This window comes from Epinephelus moara, chromosome 11 (assembly GCF_006386435.1).
Source record: "Epinephelus moara isolate mb chromosome 11, YSFRI_EMoa_1.0, whole genome shotgun sequence".
Taxonomy (NCBI): Eukaryota; Metazoa; Chordata; class Actinopteri; order Perciformes; family Serranidae; genus Epinephelus; species Epinephelus moara.
The window spans coordinates 21528191-21548854 of record NC_065516.1 but is presented as its reverse complement, the minus strand read 5'-3'; the positions used below and the strand labels follow the sequence as shown (position 1 = coordinate 21548854).

Here is a 20664-nt window from a genome sequence, read left to right as displayed (position 1 = left end):
TCACTGATTCGGACCAAAGCAAGACAACTCCAGGTCTGAAAACACCCTAAATCAACAACTGACATCATCATCTTTATTCCATGATAGATAAAACTGGTATTCTCTCTTTTTCACCCTCAGAAAGAGTTTGACAGCGTGCCGCTCTCAGTGATACAAACCTTTGTGATGATGGTTGGGGAATTGAACTACCAGAATAACTTCTTGGATGCTTATCTGAAGCATGAGCTTCCTTTTGGTCTCCTGACTTACGTCATTTTTGTGCAGTTTGTTCTGCTCATGCCAATACTTCTGGTGAACCTGATGGTAAGTGTGCTCTGACAGGGGTGGAGCCAGACGTTGTACATATTCGGGGCTTTACCTGAACCTAGGAGGGCTCGAGGGGATACTCCATCGGGGAGATTTTTTTCTCATGTACAGCAGCTATACGCAGTCTTTTACAAGACATTTGAGGTAATAGAATACCTGGAAATCTGGAAATCATTTGGGGAAAACATGACAGAAAATATGATAGTTGCTAGGAAAAAAATCATTTTGTAGAGCCGTCATCTTATTTTGCATCTAATTGTTCTCCAACTGTCTTCATCATCATCCTGAATCCATAACACAACAAATGTTGAGGATGACTCATTTTCAGTCCTGCTACCTAAAAAGAGACAAAAATTGTCTTTTGTTACTTTTCTTTAGTTATGTAACTTAGGTAGGGTGAGATTTTGGTGTGAAAAGCATTACTTATCTTGAATCCTGTTTTTGTTATACTGTGCTGAGGAAGAGTTCACAGAATTAATGTTTATCTGACAAATCTGCTACATTTAAATCCATACCATAATAATCTGGGCTGCTCTAATTGAAAATCAAGGATCCCTAACAATGCCAAATAAATGTGGTTTTGGATACTCTGAATTGAATATTAGATGAACAGGAGAACATTTACGTACTCATCTAAGATTTCTTGAGGGAGTAGCGTTGTATCTACCGTCTCTGTGCTCTGACAGCCCATTCTGTCCATCTTCATCAATATCTACTCACATAAACACTACTAATTGCTACTATTGAATTTCCGGAAAGATTACATGGTTTTTATCTGTTTTTGGTCATGTTGTAGATTGGTTTAGCAGTTGGAGACATTGCGGAAGTACAAAGAAATGCTGCCCTAAAGAGAATAGGCATGCAGGTATGTATATCTTCCCTAGAGCTTTTATTCTTTTAATGTATTTTGCATTTTCAAACATAGAAGCTATTCCCATACATCTTCTATCCTTTATATCCTGTGCCTCCCTAGACTGCTATGGCTATATTTGATGGACACATAACCACAAGCACAGCAGATGACAGTTGACTAAGTTTGTCATTACAAGGTTCCTCTTTAAAGTTGCACCTCTGACTGAAAATCTGAATTTCTGACCCCAGATTGAGCTCCACACCGCTCTGGAAGACAAGCTGCCTTATTGGTTTATGAAGCGGGTCGACAAACCCTCCCTCGTCATCTACCCAAATCGCAGATGCTCCAGAGTATTCTCCATATTTACATATTTATTCTCTATATTTGCCGCTTAAAACACTATACAACATATCAGTTTGTCTTTGCAACCTAGTTCAGTTCCCTTTCTTAACCCTTTCACTTTTGTTGACAGAACTTCATAAAGCAGCTATTCACAGGTGAGGAGGACCCAAATGACGCCTGGAGTCGTCTGCAGGTCAAATCACAGGCCTGTACTATGCTGGAGGGAGAGCTCCAAAAGCAGAAGCGGAGGTAGAGAGCGCTTAACCCACATGATATCACATGAGAGTCAGATTTCTGTTCCCTGTTATCATAAAGATATGCTTACTGCCAAGATCATGGACTTCAAACACAGTGAAATACCTCAAGGAATGAAACAACTGTGGTCTATTAACCAATTCCATAGTAGTTTTTTATGCATGAGTGGCCCCTAGTGGTTGCAAAGAAGAACACCCTGTGACCAGGTCACACAAAGATGTGACTCACTGTATTCCTTTCTATAATAAGCACATGAACCACTCAGCAGTGTCGCCCCCAGGACGCCTGATTATAAATCTGCTCAAGTTTAAATGAAGAGCTTCACTATGATGTTTCCCTCCTCAGGATGAAAGAGGTGTTGGGCATGATGGAGAAGCAGCACAGCCTCCTGAAGCTCATCATTCAGAAGATGGAGATCACCTCGGAGGCGGACGAGTACGACGGCCCTGTGAACATCAGAGGCAACATGTGGCAGAGCTTGAGTAAGGCCAAACCGAGAGGGCACAGCGTATCGCGGTGGGTCCCGCTGATAAAGGCCATCGAGTCCAAAAGGAACTGAGGAGGAGGAGACAAATGTAACGTCTCAGCACATCAACAACAAGTGAATTATCACCGCATTATAAAAGCATAGGTATAGCAGACATAATCATGTGATGACTGAACAATGTAATTCCTTATGCTAAGATTAATCACTCATATCCACTTTAAATATAATGTAACAGTTAATTAAATGCCTTTAACTGCCTTATCTTGCCTTGACTATTGTGTGGTGTGATAGGCTACTAAATATTGGTGCATATTCAAACCTGTAGTATTAGTCGTGTTATTGTCAAACGTTTCATTGTAGACTGAAACAGTAAGTTACCCCAGTGACCCACTCATAGACACATGTTTGAAACTTATGTTGTGGTGTGTATTCAGTGTTGCCATACTATCTGAAATGTTGTAATGTGTCTTTATGTGCAACATGTGCTCTTATATCTCTAAAATATGATGCTTTGCCTTTCTTAAAAGTCAGTAAAATATCCTTAAAGTAAGAGGAATTAGTTTTTCTTTGATTAATGATCATTTTGAGGCACAGACAGAGTTTAAGGCTGCACTAAGAGCTGAGCAGATGCCTGTGGCATGTTCATTTTAACAGGGATTTCTAGGAAGAACTCAGAAAGCAAAATTATGTATCTCTTCACTGTATGAAATCTATACCAATATGCATGGATTTATTTATTTATTTATTTTATTTATTTAACCTTCATTTAACCAGGAAGTCCCACTGAGATTGAAAATCTTTTACAAGAGAGACCTGGCCGAGGTAGCAGCCAATCAAAACACTGACATTGATATCAAATCTGGATATATATCTGTATGTTGAATGTATCTATATATATATGATATATCTATATATATGTGATCCATTGTTCTTCAAATAGGCTAGTTGTCCTTTTCCTTAAAATGACAAATATACAATTTTTTTGTTTGTTTGTTTGGAGGATGCAATTTAACATAGTTCCAATACAGAGTATGAGACCAACACATTCTCACTCCGACCTCGTCACATATTAACATGCTTGGTAACAGACTTTCCACGCCCACATACGACATGCAAGGTACCCTGGGTGCATTGGTTGTTGACGTCCTGGGGCACCGTGTCAAGTTCTGCCTGTTACATGCATTGTCTTTTTTCAAAATACACTTCTGTTTACACAGGAAATGTAACATTTACATACAGTCTCTTTCAAAATAAACACACTATGTCAGTACAACACCGTGAATCGACGTTTCTTTCCTCCAACCACGAACACACGGTTGGGTTTAGGAAAAAAGAACAGGGTTTGGCTTTAGAATCTTACGGGACACAAACACCGTTCTCTCAGGTGAAAGTCGGTGTTTGTTGGACCCATCCACCACCCCTCCCACCTGACCTGGTTGGACTTTTGCCACCTTGACTTTCGTCCTTGTCCCAACGCGTTTCCCCCTGACGCCGCCAGTCGCCGTTAAAATGTAACGGCTACTGGCCACATATCATGCCAATGTAAAAGGACACCTTTTTTCATTGGTTTCTGATGCCACAAGTCAAACCCAAGACCGGGCTCATGAGACTGATGTGTTGCACGGAGAGTTTAAGTTTTAAGGGAGACTCGTGGGCACCCATAGAACCGATTGTCATTCAGATATTTTGAGGTGAGAGTTCAAGAGACCCCTGTGAAAATGGCCTCCCCAAAATTTAGCCTAACTTTCTAACAAGTTTTGCCGACCAGTGCAAAACCAGTGGTACCAGTGCATGCCGTAGGTTGTTTTGTTTCGAAGAATACCACTACCTTTGCTAGCTTAAAATATGAGTGAGCCACAGCCTCTTAACGACAGTGATATCTGCCTGCCATGGCCCCCTCTGGCCGTCCCTTGGGAGGTGCCACTGTGCATGTTCGATGATTGAGAGATTTTATTGCTAACCTGAAGTATGACTGAGTGAATTTGAAGTGTTTAATTTGGTTATATTGTCTCAAAAGCAAGTTAAAAAAAAGGCAAGATGCATTATTTAATTAGCAGTTACCTTAATGTTTCTAATATATGACATTTATACATGCATTATGAGTAACCTGTGAAGATTATATAAAGATATATAAATGATATGAACTGATTTCTGGACTCTTTGTAGTAGTGTTTGAACATGTCTGGGCTGGGCTGGGTTAATGCATGACACACTGATAGAACAACTTGATGTATTATTGCCTTTGATTTGTGCACTGCCCTCTCTTATTGCTGTCACACACCAGCTTAAAGCTTCAGTGGCGATCATGGGAATCACAGGAGGTTGGGAGAGAAACAGAGAGAGGCCTCTGACATCATGAGCCCGCACCTGTCCCTCTGCTTCTCCGGCACAGGGCCCCGATAGAGGTCGCGACCCCTGAAAGTCTCTGCTGATAGACGAAAGCTAGCGCTCCCTTCAAGTCGAGTTTTAAGTGATATTTATTACTGCTGGGCCTGAATTTAATTATTCCCAGGGCAAATACAATAACCATGTAACCATCAATTACACTGATGTTTTAAACAATATTTTCCACTTTTACTGGAGGAGCTACATCTACGGAATGACTAATGAGCGCTCTTGTTTCGTCTCAGCCTCCTTCTTGTTGACAGTGAATGAAGCAGCAGGTTGAGATATGTGTCACATAGCCAATAACTTTTTCGTGTTATGTAAAAAAAAAAAAAAGATGACAGCTTATGAAATGAGGAGTAAATCCAACAGCAGAATCCCTTAGCTTGCACCTTCAAGTGTGTCAGTCAGGCGATTCACCTCGCTGACGGACGCAGTGACGGGTGGGGGGGTTGAGATGGCAGCCTGCCTGAAGCTCTCTGTCTGTCTCACCAGCACAAGGGGAACTTAATATCTCAACCTCGTGACACATCCAAGGATGAAGTTAAGCATCCCTCCAAGGTCCAGCTGATGTCAGGGCTTCTTGTGCATGGAAGAGCGGGATTGTGGGAAGCATGGGAATGTGTCCTTGGATTAGAGAGCATTCTTGCTCTGTGAAAGAGGGAAATTTGAGCAGTGGAAAAATGCAGAACACTTCGAAATCACAGTGACTTTCATTTTGACACTGAAAAATTGAAAAGGAAAATCAATATAAAGAAGTAATAAACAAGTACACCAGGTTTTAAAAGATATGAGCAGTTTAGACGGCTGGACTTGAGCCAGCTGTTTGGAATAATTTACACACCGTCCTGGGAACTGTTGGAGCACAGTGCAGCATTCAGCCCAGTGCAGCGTACAGTAGTTTTTCTCTCTAGTAATCCTGGCATGGCCTGCTACCAAAATCAAGCATGCATCTCAGCTGCAGTTAGGTAATTCTTGGCAGAGTCTTGCTTTTGTCATAAAAAAAATCTGAATTTCACACATTATTTCTGCACATTAAGTGGAGTAATAGCTAACAGGGACCTGGGATTTTCTGGGAATATCTTGAGAGAGTAAAAGGGGGCTCCTCTATGGACACAAAATCCACACATCCAAGCTTCTTTTAGTCTTCTCCAAAGCTTGACTTGTATTTTTGAATATAATATGAAATGTGCGCGCTGTATTTGACTTTGTGATGTTTGCAAATCTCACAGGCTCCTCAGATATTCTGTCTGAAGGTTAGAGACATAGACTCTTTTTCAGAAACCTTTCATGCAGTATCTCTGCAAAAACAATATTTTGCAATCTTGTATCCTCAGAGGCCAAAAACAATCTTCCCCTCCCTCTTTGTTAGCTCCTGATCCCAATCCACATTAAAATGTGCTCCCCTGTCTGATCTCTATAGGTGGATGATCTCTGAAAAGTTTGCAGAATACAAAACAAGTTGCACAGGAAATTCAAAATGATTGCAACACTATGGGAATGAAGATGGTGCCTCCTCGCCTCTGCCACACCCTTGTCATGCCAACGCTCCAGATGTCATGGGAACCGATAACAGCTGGGGCTGGTGCACGCAGGCTGCGTGTGAAAGGCTGCTCCATCTGCGGAAACCCAATCCCTCTGTGAAACCAGCAAAGGATTAGGCACTTTTGATAAGGTCCTCAAGACATTTCTATTACCGAAACACATCTGTGGAACCGACAAAGTTGGGAAATGTTTACGATATGTGCGTTTCTTAAAAGTTGCAAAATGTTGTTTGTGTTATTATCAGGGAGGTTATGCCTAACGTATCTGAAGGAGTAGCTCTGTTTGGTCAAATCAATCCTCAGATGTTTGGAATTTTTTACACCTCCCACAAGATTTGCCCATAAGAAACCATTCATTTACAGGGTTTAATGTAATTATCAGGCTGCAGATGAGCAACGTATGTCTTTAACAGTATACACAGGACACAAGAGACAGAGCTGTGGTCTAACTGAGGTCATGGTGGCTTGCAGAAAAAGGGGGAGGAGAAATGTTCAGGGGAAAAACTGCACAGATGCCAAGTCCAGGACACTTAAATTAGAGGGGTAGCAAAGCAAGGAGGCATGTTTCAGTTTTAGAGAGAGCTGCAATTTCCAGACTTGACCTCAAGCAGTGGCAGCATTGTCAGGTGGTGACATCTCAGAGCGAAGGAAGTTGCAGGGGTTACCACATGGGAGTTTAAAAGTGATCACAGTCTGATTTTTAATCTCGTGTCCTTTACAAAAATCTCATCAAGCTGAGAATCTACGTTTCCAGTCACTGCTGTCCCAAAAGTGTCACTGCGCCTCCAGGGCACAGGTGGAGCAGCCATGTCCACTGGCTCTGCTGCAAGTGATGCTGAGGACTATGAGACGTGTCACAGGAGGAGAGGAGCGCACGGAGCTTTGGAGAGGACTACCTGCTTTAACCCCAGCAGGTACTCGGATGAGGAGTTGGAGGATGACGGCGCGGAGGGGAGGGTCAAGCACGAGCGCAAACTCTCCAAAGCGCACCAGAAGGAAGCGCGGCAGACGCAGAGAAACGCGGCCAACGCCAGGGAGAGGGCGCGGATGAGAGTGCTGAGCAAAGCGTTCTCCAGACTAAAAACCAGCCTGCCCTGGGTACCGGCGGACACCAAGCTGTCCAAATTGGACACGCTTCGACTCGCCTCGAGCTACATCTCGCACCTGAGACAGCTGCTGCAGGAGGACCGGTTCGAGAACAGCTTTGCGCACCCTGTCAACCTGGTATGAAGATATCAACAGTGAAATATCTCAGTGCTAACTTTTAACAGATCACACCATCATGTGGAAAACAACTTTAATAGTCTTGAATTTCATTAGTATCTCATGATATAATGTTAATCCCACTGTCCTTTGCTTTAACAGACCTGGCCGTTCATGATGACAGGCCGATCAGAGGACAGCCAAGACATCTCAACCACTGTCAGACTGTGTGGAGCAACAGCATAGGACCTCCCTTCCCCACCTGTCCACTTCCATCTTTGGAGAACTGTCTGCTTAACTGTGGCTAATCCTGAATGGCCTAAACAATGACTTTGAACTCAACCTTTAATACACCTGGACTGTGTATTTTAGAGCATGACAGAACAATAAAATCTCCATATTGTTTTCAGATATAGTTTCTTGTGTGCATGTTGATTATGGTAGATTTACACTGTGTGTAAGCTCTACTGGTTTTAAATTTGGATGGCTTCCACAAACTTCATTCCCACTACTACTGTGCGATTTCATTGACTATTGGAAAGTGTTATCAGCATTCTGGTTGAGCACAAAACAGTACTGATGTCTGTATGGTATTCTTAACTGCATGGATTGGCAGGGTTAGGATGCCTTTCACAAAATCGCCTCACAGTTCAGAATGCATTTTGCTTCTTCGACATGATTGTATCGAGCTGAAACATGCAGCAGGATTCCTCTATATTGTAGATCTACAGTATTTATTGTGTTCGTGATATGTTTGTCCTTTAATGTGTTTGCATTTCAGATAAAAAATTTACTAAGAATGGTTGTCGTCTTGCCTTGTGTTCAATCAAAAATCACAACAATTTCATCTATTGAAAGAGAGCACAGGCTGTCATGTGACTTGAAATACACATGAAAGCAAATCAGTGGTTCCCAACTGGTGGGTCGTGGTCCAAAAGTGGGTCGCAAGTGAAAAAACACACTTTATTTTTAAAGTACAGTGAATTTCTGGCACAAAAGCTGTATTTTCAAAGTGCCGTTTCCTGCTGTAGAGTGGGTGACTAATGCAGCTACTCGACAGAGACAGTAAACTAAATGTATTGAGCTGTGTGGACCTTGAGCTAATGACTACGGAGAAATCTGGACCCCATGTCTGGATCATTTGGGAACCACTGGTTTAGATAATGTCGGCACAGCTCTAGTGGTGGCTGCAGCACTTCTAAGCTGTAAAAGGTTTAATTTGTGCATGTAACCTAACCAAAGGAAACTATTAACATTGATATTTTATCAGAAAATAGTCTGGTATGGTTTCATCCTGTTATAATCAACCAACTTGTAAAACACCTCAAAGAGAAATCACAAAATATTTAATGTATTTCTGGTCTTTAAGATATATTTTATTATTTTTCTCACTGAAAATGAAACCTGATAGAACAGATGCAACTGTTTTTGCCCTAAAGCTTGCTCAGTGGACAGTACTCTATCCACCATACACGCCATCATGATCGTTAAATGTGCAAATCTTCCATATAGTCATTAAAAGCACTGCAATATTAACAAACTCTCAAGTTGCTGCAGTTTTTCAGCTACTTATCAGCCAGCAGGACTCCAGAGATCTGGAGTCATGTCTTCAGACGGGATGCAGTTGTTCATGTTTCAGTCAAAACAAAAAACTTCTCAAAGCATTGGTCAAAAGTTCAGGGAGGAGCAGACGTTCTCACACACACCCCCTTAACACACACACACACACACAGCCAAACATGCACATCACACTTGCACAAACACAGACACACTCACAAACATCCACACTTAGCAGCCAGAGAATAATGCATGACAGTGATCTCTTGATCTACGAGTCCTTTTATTCGGTTAAACCCCCAAACGATGTGACTACAGATGGATGGAGATCCAGGCCCAGAGGGGCAGTCTGCTGGGACACACTGACAAAGTGCTTGAGATGAAGAAAGAGACCAAGGGAGGAGAAAGAGGAAAAGTTTTCATCAGGTTTGGGGTAGAGTCGCAGCTGTTGGCGCGTTGGTGAGTTTCCCAGAACTCTGAACTGCTCTCCTGGGAGAAAGCAGCCACTCTGCTGGACCCGCACAGCTAATGAGCTGACTTCTCACACTCGGTCTGCCTCCTTCCTCGCACCATCCACTTCAAATGTGGCACCGAGGGAAAGCAACTTGTAAATGCCCCATGTGCATCTTGACTGCACTGAAAATGAGATTCCATCAATCACAACATGTCAGCAAAATGATGATGTTTGGGACTGGTTTATGCACAGTGAGCTGAGCTCAGGTCTCGAAAAGTGAAGTTTCTGAATTTTTTTTAACAAATTAAACAACAACAGATAGTTTGTGCTAATATATGGAAACTCTGGCTGGAGCAGCAAAGACACTGCTGCTAAGAGAATTATGTTGCAGCAAGTTTCACTGAAGCTCATGCAGTTTGTAATGTTACACGAGCGGCATCTAGTGGTGAGAAAAGTGAACAGCAAACCTATATCGGTCCTCATTCAGCTGAGCACAGCAAGAATGTGAACATTTTGGTCAGTTTACTTCTTCTAATGTTAAAAATAGTCACTTTGCAGAGTGGATACCATGTCTGACTCTTTCAAGGAATACTTCACCAAAGAAATGATCATTTGTATATCAGTTACTCACCCTGTGTTACGTTGAATTTGTAAAGAAAACTTTGATTTCCTTGCAGGCCTCTGGTAAACGAAGAATCCAAAAACTGGGAACATTTTTGATAAACTGAAGTAGAGGGGGGCTGTGTTTCACAAAAGCAAAACTATGTCTGTTTACAATCTCTCACACAACTCATGCAGTGTAATCCAAGTCTCATTTATCCAGTCACATTCTCAGTACTTCACACGTGCACTTTTTGCTAAATCCTTACTATTTAAAACTAACTAAAAGTGAAACTTATCTAAGAAGAAGATATGCAATAATCCCTGAGGGGAAATTCAAATTTTTTAAAACTCTGTCATATACACACAGGCCCGAAGCACACACACATGCACAAACAGGACCTATACATGCACTGAAAGAGATGTCAGAGAGATGACAGGGTGAGGGAGCTGCCCATGGACGGACGCCCCAAGCAGTTGGGGGTACATTGCCTTCCTCAGGGGCACCTTGGTAGTGCCCAGGAGTTGGTTTGCCACCTCTCCAGCTACCAGCATGCTCCATATTTAGTCCTGACGGGACTCAAGTGTTACTCATCCCAAGTCCCTATGGACTGAGCTACTGCCACCCCCAATCCCATCTATGCTCCCTTCAAAACCAGACTCCACTGACAAAAACAGTAATTTTATTTCACTGAACACAGGAGCTGCTGGTCTACTGCTGCAACATTCGCTAATTTGTTGGTGTTACTGTGTGACTTTAGTGAATCCGAACTAACCCTTTAAAACACCAAAGTCACACAATAACTCAAACTGACTAACTGACAGAGCCAGTGGTGGATCAGCAGCTCTCCTGTTGAGTGAGGTAAAATTATTGTTTTTGTCAATGGAGTCTGGCTCTGAGGAGAGCATAGATAAGTTTCACTTTCAGTTCAGTTTTAAATACTAAGGTGTAAGCAAAAATGCACATGTTTGGAAAAAGAACTGAGTATACAACTGGATAAATGAGACTTGGATTATACTGCACGAGTTGTGTGAAAGTTTGTAAATGGATGTTTTGATATAGATTTGTGGTTGTTAAACACGGATCCCTGTGACTTCATTTCATCAAAAACGTCTTCATTCACCAGAGGCATGAGCAAAAAACAAAGTTTTCTTTGCAAATTCAACATAACATGAGGTAAGTTACTGATATACAAGTCGTCATTTAGGGGATGAAGTATTCCTTTAATAAAGAAATTAAATGATAATTTATTTAAATCTCATGATGAAAAGTCACTTCCTTTATTATTGGGTTTCACCTACAGCCCCATCTGTGCAGTACCTCTTCTATATCTGCAAGTCAGCATTAATATTTATTACACTAAGCAGAGTTCATTTCATTCATTTTTAACCGCTCATCTCGTTTGGGGTGAGAGGCAGGGTACACCCTGGACAGGTCACCAGACTATCACAGGGCTGACACATAGAGACAGACAACCATTCACACTCACATTCACACCTACGGACAATTTAGAGTCACCAGTTAACCTGCATGTCTTTGGACTGTGGGGTTCAGGCCCTCCACCCCTGGTTGGAGCCAGGGACCCTCTTGCTGTGGGGCAACAATGCTAACCACTGTAGCACCGTGCCACCTACTAACTAAGCAGAGTATTAAGCCTAAAACACAAAGTAAGTGTCCTGAAATTAGAACAGTCATCACTTTTATCACACTTTTTTATACACAAGTTCAAAGAATTATGCAAGTTGATTCAAATGACAATGTTTTATTGTTCTAAGATTTTTCTTTTAGCTTAATTTTCTTGAAGATCAGTCGGAAAATAAATTTCATGTTGTTTTGTTTTTCAAGACAAATAAATCCTCTGGTTCAAATAGACGGCAGTATGACTAGTAGTGTGAGATACTAAAGGCAGACACACCAGAAGGCAATCATGTCACAGTAGTGAAAGCACAGGTGTAAATGATAACACTGATGACGGCTGCTGCTTCAGTGTCACATGAACAGAGCAGAGCCATCGTTAGTGTGATCAGTAACGCCTGTGTTTCTCTCACTATGAGAAGTCTGAATGTCTGCTGTGGAAAGGCTCATTGATTTCTACTCTTTACAAAAACAACTGTTAGAGTTTGCAGCAGGACGAGGGAGGCAAATATTCTGTTTGTAGGTACAGAGAATTACAGACAAGTAAAAAGAAAATGCATGAGAAGTTTCCTTATTTTACATTTTTAAATGTTTAAATACAAATTGGAGCATATGTCAGACACAGGACAGCAATTTGTGGCCTTGAACATAGGGTGCGATATCTTTTTGTCCAGCAGAGGTCAGCATATCTTCACAATGGGCCACATGGTCACAGCAACATGAGACACTTGCTGCTTGTACAGTTTACTGGGATTTCGGAAGCCTCAGCATTAAATTGTTTTCCTTGTTTTTTCCTCTGTACATGATCACTAATTGTTTAATTAACCTATATGTTAAAACAAATATTGCGCACAACAACAGCACATTTGTCCTTTTGCTCCTTGTGTTCTTCTCACACAGAAATATTGTCTTGTTTAATTCTCATTATTTCTTCTTAAATGTTTTCAGATATTAATTCCATTCAGGCAGAACACGTTGCTTTGATATAAAATTGCCTCGTCAGCCATCAGCGCTCAGCACAATCCAGCCCTTTTTTTCCCCTTTCTGTACGACTGAAACATTTTTCGTTTGTACAAGAATTTCCATGAACAGGAAGGAACTATAGGTCCAAAGCCAACATTGGGGGGTTCAGCGAGGCTGCCTTTGTAGCTGCCCCAAAAGCACTAAGTTTAGGCCTTTACAGCCTGCAGGAATCCAGCCTGGACGCTTTGAGCTTTCCAAACCCGCTTTCACCGTGTTTGTTATTCAATATCCAGTCACTCAATACCACTAATGAGAAAAGGGATATGTAAATCCTAAAGTATTTCAATCACGTTTGCCTAATGTATACACTTCCTCGTGGGGAGATTACTTCCTCTGCTGCATCCAGGCTTCGTTTAGAAAATACATTCTTTCCAGGTATGAAAATTTTGACCCCCTGAACCTGAGCTGTCATCCCAAAACAGACATGTAAGGAAACAGTAATGCAAATTGCCATAATTATAATTATTGCAGTGGGATTGTTTTGCAGCATGACCTGTTTGTTTTTTGATAACCAGTATCCACTCTCACTTAGTGTTGCCTAAATAAAACCTCTCCAGGAATGTGCCCATGAACTGAGAAACCACAAGTTTGATGCTTGCAGCGGAGCCAAAGCTGAGCTTGGACTGAACAGCGTGGTCGGGGAGAGTGTTCCTTTTACTGAAGATCGCTGAATGATGCTGACACAGTTCTGTGTGAGTGCATCTGTGTAATCATTTATACGTCAGTACATTTTATTTCAAACACATACATATTTCTGTGAATGTTACACTGAAACACAAATATTTTTGCTGTTATTGGGCTGGAAAAAAATAATATTCTCACTGATCCGATGCAATTAGTTATTAAAAAGGCTGGTTTTTACTATTAACAAATCCCACGAACAGACCAAAACCAACAGTGTCACACTTTGCCAATGCTTTTTGTTTCTTTCCTAAGTTTGTCTGTGACACTTAAAGGGATAGTCTGCCAATTTTCAACCAATTTCCTCGCCTGTCCACCAGCCAAAATCCACTGGATGGCACAAAATGACACATTGCGTCATCCAGCAGATTTTTCCTCATGGCATGGGCAGGGAGCTAAAGGAGCTGGCGGCAGCAGGAACACCTTAACACCATTCATCTGCACACACTCCTCACACCACGGTGACACAGTCCTGGTTGAAATTCAGCAAAGGTTCCCTTTACTTCATACACCCATTCATTGCTACTAAAGATTTAAATCTTGTATTTAAATCTTATATTCACACTTTACTAACCCTAACCCTAAACCATCCCCCTTTATTTTACTAATCTCCCTAAAATAGGCTCATTATTGAGCAACTAACAACTGGGGACTGTAATTACATCAAGGTTTGATTGAGAGAAATACCAACAAATCAAGTCAACTTTATTTATATAGCACATTTCAAACGACAAGCATAAACTCAATGTGCTTCAGAAAATTAAAGGAACACTTAAATGACACATTAGATCTTAATGAACAAATTATTCAAGTGTAAAATCTTTACTGATCAAAAGAACAAAATGGTGTAACAACGGTCAATGGAAACCAAAATCATCAACCCACTGAGGGCTGGATTCAAAATCACACTGAAAATCAAGGTAAAAAACTGATATCACAGGCTGATCCAACTCATAATGTGACTCAGTAATGTGCACGGCCCCCGTCTGCCTGTATGCACTTCTGATAACCTTTGGGCATGCTCCTGATGAGTCGGAGGATGGTGTCCTCAGGGATCTCCTTCCAGAGCTGGATCAGGACACTAGCAGAACACAAAACTAGAGAATCAGTCATGAGAGATAAATAAGGAGAGAGCAACTGTCTGTGGACACCACATGTAAAACCATTCCCTATTTGGGGCTGTCTTGTTTTTGCCTCTCCATTGCACCTGTTGTCACTTTCATTTGCACCAAAGCTGCTGAAACTGATTCACAATCACTTGTGCTTCGTAAAAGGACAGATTGATATCCCTTTAGTGTAACTGACTTGGTGTTACACTGTCACGATTAGATGTTCCCTTTTTTTTTTTTTTTTTTTTGAGCAGTGTACATGACAAACATTAAATATCATATAAGATAATTAATTTAATTATGTATTACATATATTTTAAAAAAGCAGGACGTGATAAAAGCGAACAAAATAAGAAGGTAGTAGCATTAACATTATTCTTAAAAAGGGGGAGATAATAACAATAATAATTCTAATTCCTGAAACAAATAAAAATACACTTAAGAGCTTGCAAAAAAGATGTGTGTGTTTTTTTTTAAAGAAGATCTTTATTTCATGATCTATAGCAATATAGGAAGGGACAAGCACATGTAGATGAGTTTATCCTCGAATATGATGCATGTTTTACAGTTTTATTTGTATTTAATTACTTTCTATTGCATGTCTTAGATGTGTTACACTCAGCTATTTATGACCCCACACCTTATTTTAAGCACTTCCAGGGAAAGACCTTAATTACTGGCTATTTATCACTATGTATTATTCAGTGTGGATGTTAACCTCATGATTTTGCCTTTGTCTTTAGTGTGACTTGTATTTAATTTATTTTTATTACCTTTTTATTTATCATTTAATCCAAACCCTAACCATCTCTTTCACTCTAATCCCAGTCTAACCCTAACCCTAAAAAGGGTTATTATTTCCTAAAACAGCCAGGCACTGTGATTGTTAAGCAAATGTCACTCAAATAAGTAAATTGTGCATTTGTAGGAGATTATTTTTAGCCACTGATTATATTTCCAGCAGCAGCTCTCTAAATTAACTACAACAAATAGTTTATTCTTTTTTTCAAACGTGGTTAAAAAAAAAAAGAATAAACTAGACCAGGCTTTGGCTACACAGACAATTCTTGTTCGTTCTGGTCTTTTCATTGGATTTTTTTGACATCAACTAAAATATAGAGTATCACCATCCTTATCTTTAAAGAACACAATCATATCAATGTAAACCTATGTGTCACGCATAAAAAAATACCCCAAAATCAAATGTCATGCTGTTTAGTCCAGGATATTGGTAATTTGCTGTCCATACATGCGTGTATGCATATATGCCCTCTGGTGAGTCAGTGTGACTGAGAGCTGGAGAGAGACGGAGATCTGACTTCCTGTTACTCTGTGGAGATGACACACTCTTCTGTTAGATAGGTGATTGGGTTACAGTGCAGGACTGGCAGCCTCCTCTCAGGAGAGAATGGAGGCTCTTTGTGGCAGGATGAGCTGGACACTCTGAAAGGGAAGGTCGAGCCAAACAGAGGGAGGGGAAAGAAAAAAAAAAGAGTAGAAGAAGACGGTGGGGAAGATGCATAAATTGGCGAGGAGGGGTAAGGAGGGCACGAGGAGGGGAAGGTTGATGAAAACAACATCCACACAAGCCCCGCGGCCCTCTCTCAGGCTCGTCCTCCATTGTCTCCCTAACTGGGCAATGGGACGGGAGGTGAATATCAGCTCGGCGCTGCTGTTTCTTGGCTGAGGCTGTCGCTGAGCTGCTTGGGTGGTGTCCTGGTTCCAGAGTGTTGCCAGCGGGAGCCCAGGAGAAACAGATATTTGTGTTTGTTCTCAGGGCATGTGGAGCCATCCCAGGCCTGTTTACAAGGACTGGGCGGTGTCCCCCCTGGCCTATTATCTTGTCCTCGCCTTTCTGTCTCTCTCACAAAGAGATTAACACCAGCGGGTTCTTTCTATGGGCTTGTTTTACGTACACACACTGCATATTTCTGCCATTGTGTCTGAGTTTCTGGATGTGTAGGGTTGCTCTAAGATACGCTCCTGCAGGCGTGCAAACACAGTTATAATGTACATAAAAATAAAGGTACAAATCATGAGAGTAGTCAAAGATTTTTATTGATATTTTTAAAAGTATGGTGATCAAATTATGGGGGAAAACTGAAGTCCACATACCTTGTTTACAGCTATTTTATTTAGATGAAAATATCAACACAAACACCTTTGTTGTTAGATTCCTTTGGGACAATGAGGTCACAAGAATTTGTTTTGAGACAAGGTTTTAGACCAAAAACCTCTTAACTTGGCTGAATGGCATTCACACACTCTGATCCTGCTCTGTCGCTGCTCCAGTCCCCCCTCCGGTGGCATATTCTCCCCGAGTTCATCTTCTGACATTACAAAGACAGCCACAACCTGACAATGGAGATAATATTTTCCCCTTCACAATGGCTCCCAGTCTCTGCTCTGGGCGAAGGCTCAGTGGCTGTAAGTAGCCCGGGTTTTCCCATCCCTGTCAGACGAGCGGCCCAGCCCAGTGGAGAAATGAGTCCCCAGGTTGCTTAAAGGCCCAACCTGTCAGCGGTCCAGAGGGATTAGTCATTCACAGCCTCCGTATTGTTCTCCAGGCCACAATAGGCTGCATGGGGCCCGGCCCTTTGTCATCAACTCTGTTGTGAACTTCTGCTGGGGCAACAAAAGTGTAACACACCTGCAACTATGGATTAGGACTTTTTTTTTTTTTTACCCTTTTTTCTCCTCTCTTGTCGTTTTCTTTTTCTTCTCTGACACATTGCCCATGGCAGTGTTGGCCACATCAAAAGTGATCTTCCAGACAAAAAACAGGCTTCCCTGGTCAACACCCAGAGCAAAGGTGGACACTGTGATTTTTTTTATAATAGTTTTATTTTGTTAGTTCTTCATTAATTGGTAAAATTGTTTCCATCAGTTCAATCAATCCACGAAACAAACCTTTTTACAACTCCAAATAAATGTCAGGAAGGATTTCTTTCTCAGGCATCACTCTTATTTTGACATCCCCGCGTCACCTTTAACCTCGTGGAGAAAATATTCTGTCGAGGGTCTCTAATGGCCATGTCCGAGCAACTAAACCCCAAATCCAACCTTTTTTTCTAAGAGGCTTGAACTTTCCATGACCACACCAGAAATCAAAGCGATTTCACGGTCATCGTGTCGAACGTGATGTCCTAAAAAGTCTCGGTGGAAGAGAAATTTATGGAGATGTGGTCTCAGTTCTTGTTTATTGCAGCTGACGAACGCTCAGTCTGCACAGGTGCAATGAAAAATGTGGGACTTTTATCGTAAAAATTTGAAAATTGATAGAAATATTTTATGTAATTTCAGTGATAACATTTGTTTGTCATAAGCGGTTTTACAGAGACTTCCTCGTCATTACAACATTTCCTGTTAAACCATATCAAACGTCTTGGCCGACAGGAAAAACACTCCCATTACTCATTTTAATGTCGTTGAACTTTTGTGCTGAGTTAAGGTGGAGTCTTGTAACATAGGTGAACCTAAACAGCAGCATGAATAGCTTAACACCACTATTCAAATGGTGACAGGAAATCACACACATGCACATATTTCACAATTCAAATCAATCTGAATCCTTCACATGGACATTTTTGGAAGTAATCTATTTAATTTTCCTGTATTTTTGTTTCTAAAACAGATAGAAGCATGTTAAAAGGGACTATAGGGGGAGTTAGAGTGTTTAGTTTTTTTTCCTTCTTCTTATCGAGCAAAACACACTTTTTGATATATTTACAGTTTGTGATTTGTTTGGTGGTTGAAATAAACTGAGCTTACATTTAGTTTTTACTGATCTAGCTGTTAATTTAATTGTTAATAGATAAATAATAGCTTATGTATGATAGGAAAATACTTATCCTTATACCCTGTAGACTCATCATAAATGAGTGTGTCATTATTAAGTTTTTAAATTGAAAATATTAAATTAGTAATATCCTCCCTAACTTAAAAGGACAGGTCCGTCTGGGTTCTTTTTTAGTTGTTTTTTTTAAAATTGGAAACACATTAGGCAAGTTGGCAAAAAGCTGAGATGAAGGTAAAATTGATGATATCTGAAAAGGGTTAATTACATTTTTCAAAATATTATAGTATTATAGTATTGTATGAGGTAATTATCATTAGTCTGTGCAATTTTTGTGCTACTTTACTTTGCCATCATACAACCCTTCTTGATGGGGAAGCCGTGATATTGCTCTCTTTAAAGCCACCATACTCCTTTGACAATTAATTTTACCTAGCAGAATACAGGAGTTGCTGACTACCCCTGCCTCGATTGGTTAGTTTGTGTGTGTCATTGTTTCTGGCTGTGTGCTTTAGTGTATGTTATGTTTTATGTTTTGTATCGTATGCTGGTAATGTTTTTGGTTATGTGTTTGTCATTGTTTTATTAATAGTGCTTATGTCTTCTTGTTTGTGTTTATGTGCCTTGCTATGTGCTTTTGTCTATGGTTATATGCTTGCTCTGTGCTTATGTGCCCTTCTATGGACATGCTATCAATCTGCTTCTATCTGTGCTTTTGTATGTTATTTTATTGTCTTGTGTATACACATATACATCTGGCACATTTACGTGACTTAAGTGATCATGTTAATTAATGTGTATTGTGCCTTTCTAAATGAAATAAACATAAATATTGTGTGACTTTTGGATCCATACTAACATGGCGTCCTCAGCAGTAGCTAAGTTGCTTAGCTTCAATGCTGGTTAGAGGGTTAGATGAATATAGCTTATTTGGAAAATCAGTGATGCACAATTCTCAAAGAGGGCTCAGCACATTATAGGCGGGCAAGGTGGTTTGTATGTGGCACCGTCATTGTGCAGAACCCTACGACAGGTCAGGTGGGGAAACATTTTTAGAATTGCTTGGCAAAACAGTATTTTGACACTAAAACGTATATACGGTGACTAAAATTTAAATATTCAGATTTAAATACATAAGGAACACTCCTTGGAAAGCACATAATTGTATACCCTAAAACTTCAATTAAAAGCCTAGTCCCTTTTACTAGCCCGGTGTGGCTACACATTTTGACAAATAAAGGCCTGTCTCAATTAGAGGCCTGGTCCGGTTGCTAACCAGTTCATTTTTTCATCTTCAATCAGACATTCAGATGTATAAAAACAGGTTGTTTGCTACCTCAAATTATGTGTCCATTCCTCTATTACCCTGCAAGTTATTCATATTCCTTTCGTCGGTAAGGGTCCTCAGATCAAAAGAATCAAAAGGGTTTTTCATGAAAATTAATCCAAGTTGTGAATATTGTTTTAACAGGAGAGAAAGTGTGTGTCGGTGTGTCGGGTGCCGTAATCCTTGAGTGCCGTAATTCACTCTCTGTCTGATCCGCTGTCTGTCAGAACTAGATCAAATGAATGATTTCTGAAGCCTAATTTTTAAACAAGTAAAGTTCATACTGGTTTAAATAAACAATTTGATTGTATTTCCTGATCTTTGCTGAACAACAGTTTTATGTGAAAGGCCTGTCCCAAATATAGGCCTGTTGATTTCAGTGATTTAAATGTAATATAATCATATATATATCTACATACATACATACAACAATGTATCCAGGCACTAGTTTGCATGACTCTGAGTCAGTAGATTTCCCCTGTACCTAACTATCCCTTTAGGGCAACAGTTAGAGACCTTCAATCAGACATCATATCTTCAGGATTAGTTTTATGGTGCATCCAATTCCAAATTGCTGAAGAGGGGATTGCCATTACGGCACATGATGGTCTCTTTGGGCTAACCTCAGGGTCACCATCATACAACGAGCCACAGCTGACAGCGACACTCGGCCAGTTAACACCGTTTGATGGATCACCTGTGCGTGTAAGCGTGCGAGTGTGCATGCAAGTTTTGTGCGTGTGTGTGGGGGAGATGTGTGCGTGTGTGTGTGTCCCTGGAGAGGCTCTGTGGCCGGATGGTGTATCAGATGGCACGTTAATTACTCAGCCTTCAAAAGGGGGCTGTCCTGGGTAGAAGTGAGTGGAGGGCTGATGGCTGTGCGGTGGTCAGAGAGGCTGCCCGTGGGGAAAAGGCGTGGGGATGAGTGGCAGATCTGCGTGCGTACACGGTGATCACACAGACATGCGAACACTCACACAGGTGAGCAGTCAGGTTAGACTCATCGTAAAGAGATACAAGACTTGCTCTTTGTATTTTTTCCTGTATGTTGTTCTTTATATTTTGAAATATCAGTGGCACCCTCATAAATTAAGATAAAACCACCC

General features: G+C 40.9%; 2 protein-coding genes across 2 annotated transcripts in view; both read left to right on the top strand.

The window, feature by feature from the left end:
* Positions 1-3076, top strand: part of trpa1b (transient receptor potential cation channel, subfamily A, member 1b) — a 31038-nt gene extending 27962 nt beyond the window's left edge. The window contains exons 25-29 of the mRNA XM_050056779.1: positions 121-303; positions 1103-1171; positions 1408-1509; positions 1632-1750; positions 2102-3076. Of these exons, the coding sequence (XP_049912736.1) occupies positions 121-303; positions 1103-1171; positions 1408-1509; positions 1632-1750; positions 2102-2315 (687 nt within the window). The 3' untranslated portion in view covers positions 2316-3076. The remainder of the gene's footprint in view (positions 1-120; positions 304-1102; positions 1172-1407; positions 1510-1631; positions 1751-2101) is intronic.
* A 3610-nt stretch (positions 3077-6686) lies between these two features.
* Positions 6687-8163, top strand: LOC126397841 (musculin). Its single transcript, XM_050056838.1, has 2 exons — positions 6687-7396; positions 7538-8163. The coding sequence occupies exons 1-2, from the start codon at positions 6980-6982 to the stop codon at positions 7619-7621; spliced, it is 501 nt and encodes a 166-aa protein (XP_049912795.1). The 5' UTR covers positions 6687-6979; the 3' UTR covers positions 7622-8163.
* Positions 8164-20664: the final 12501 nt, after the last annotated feature.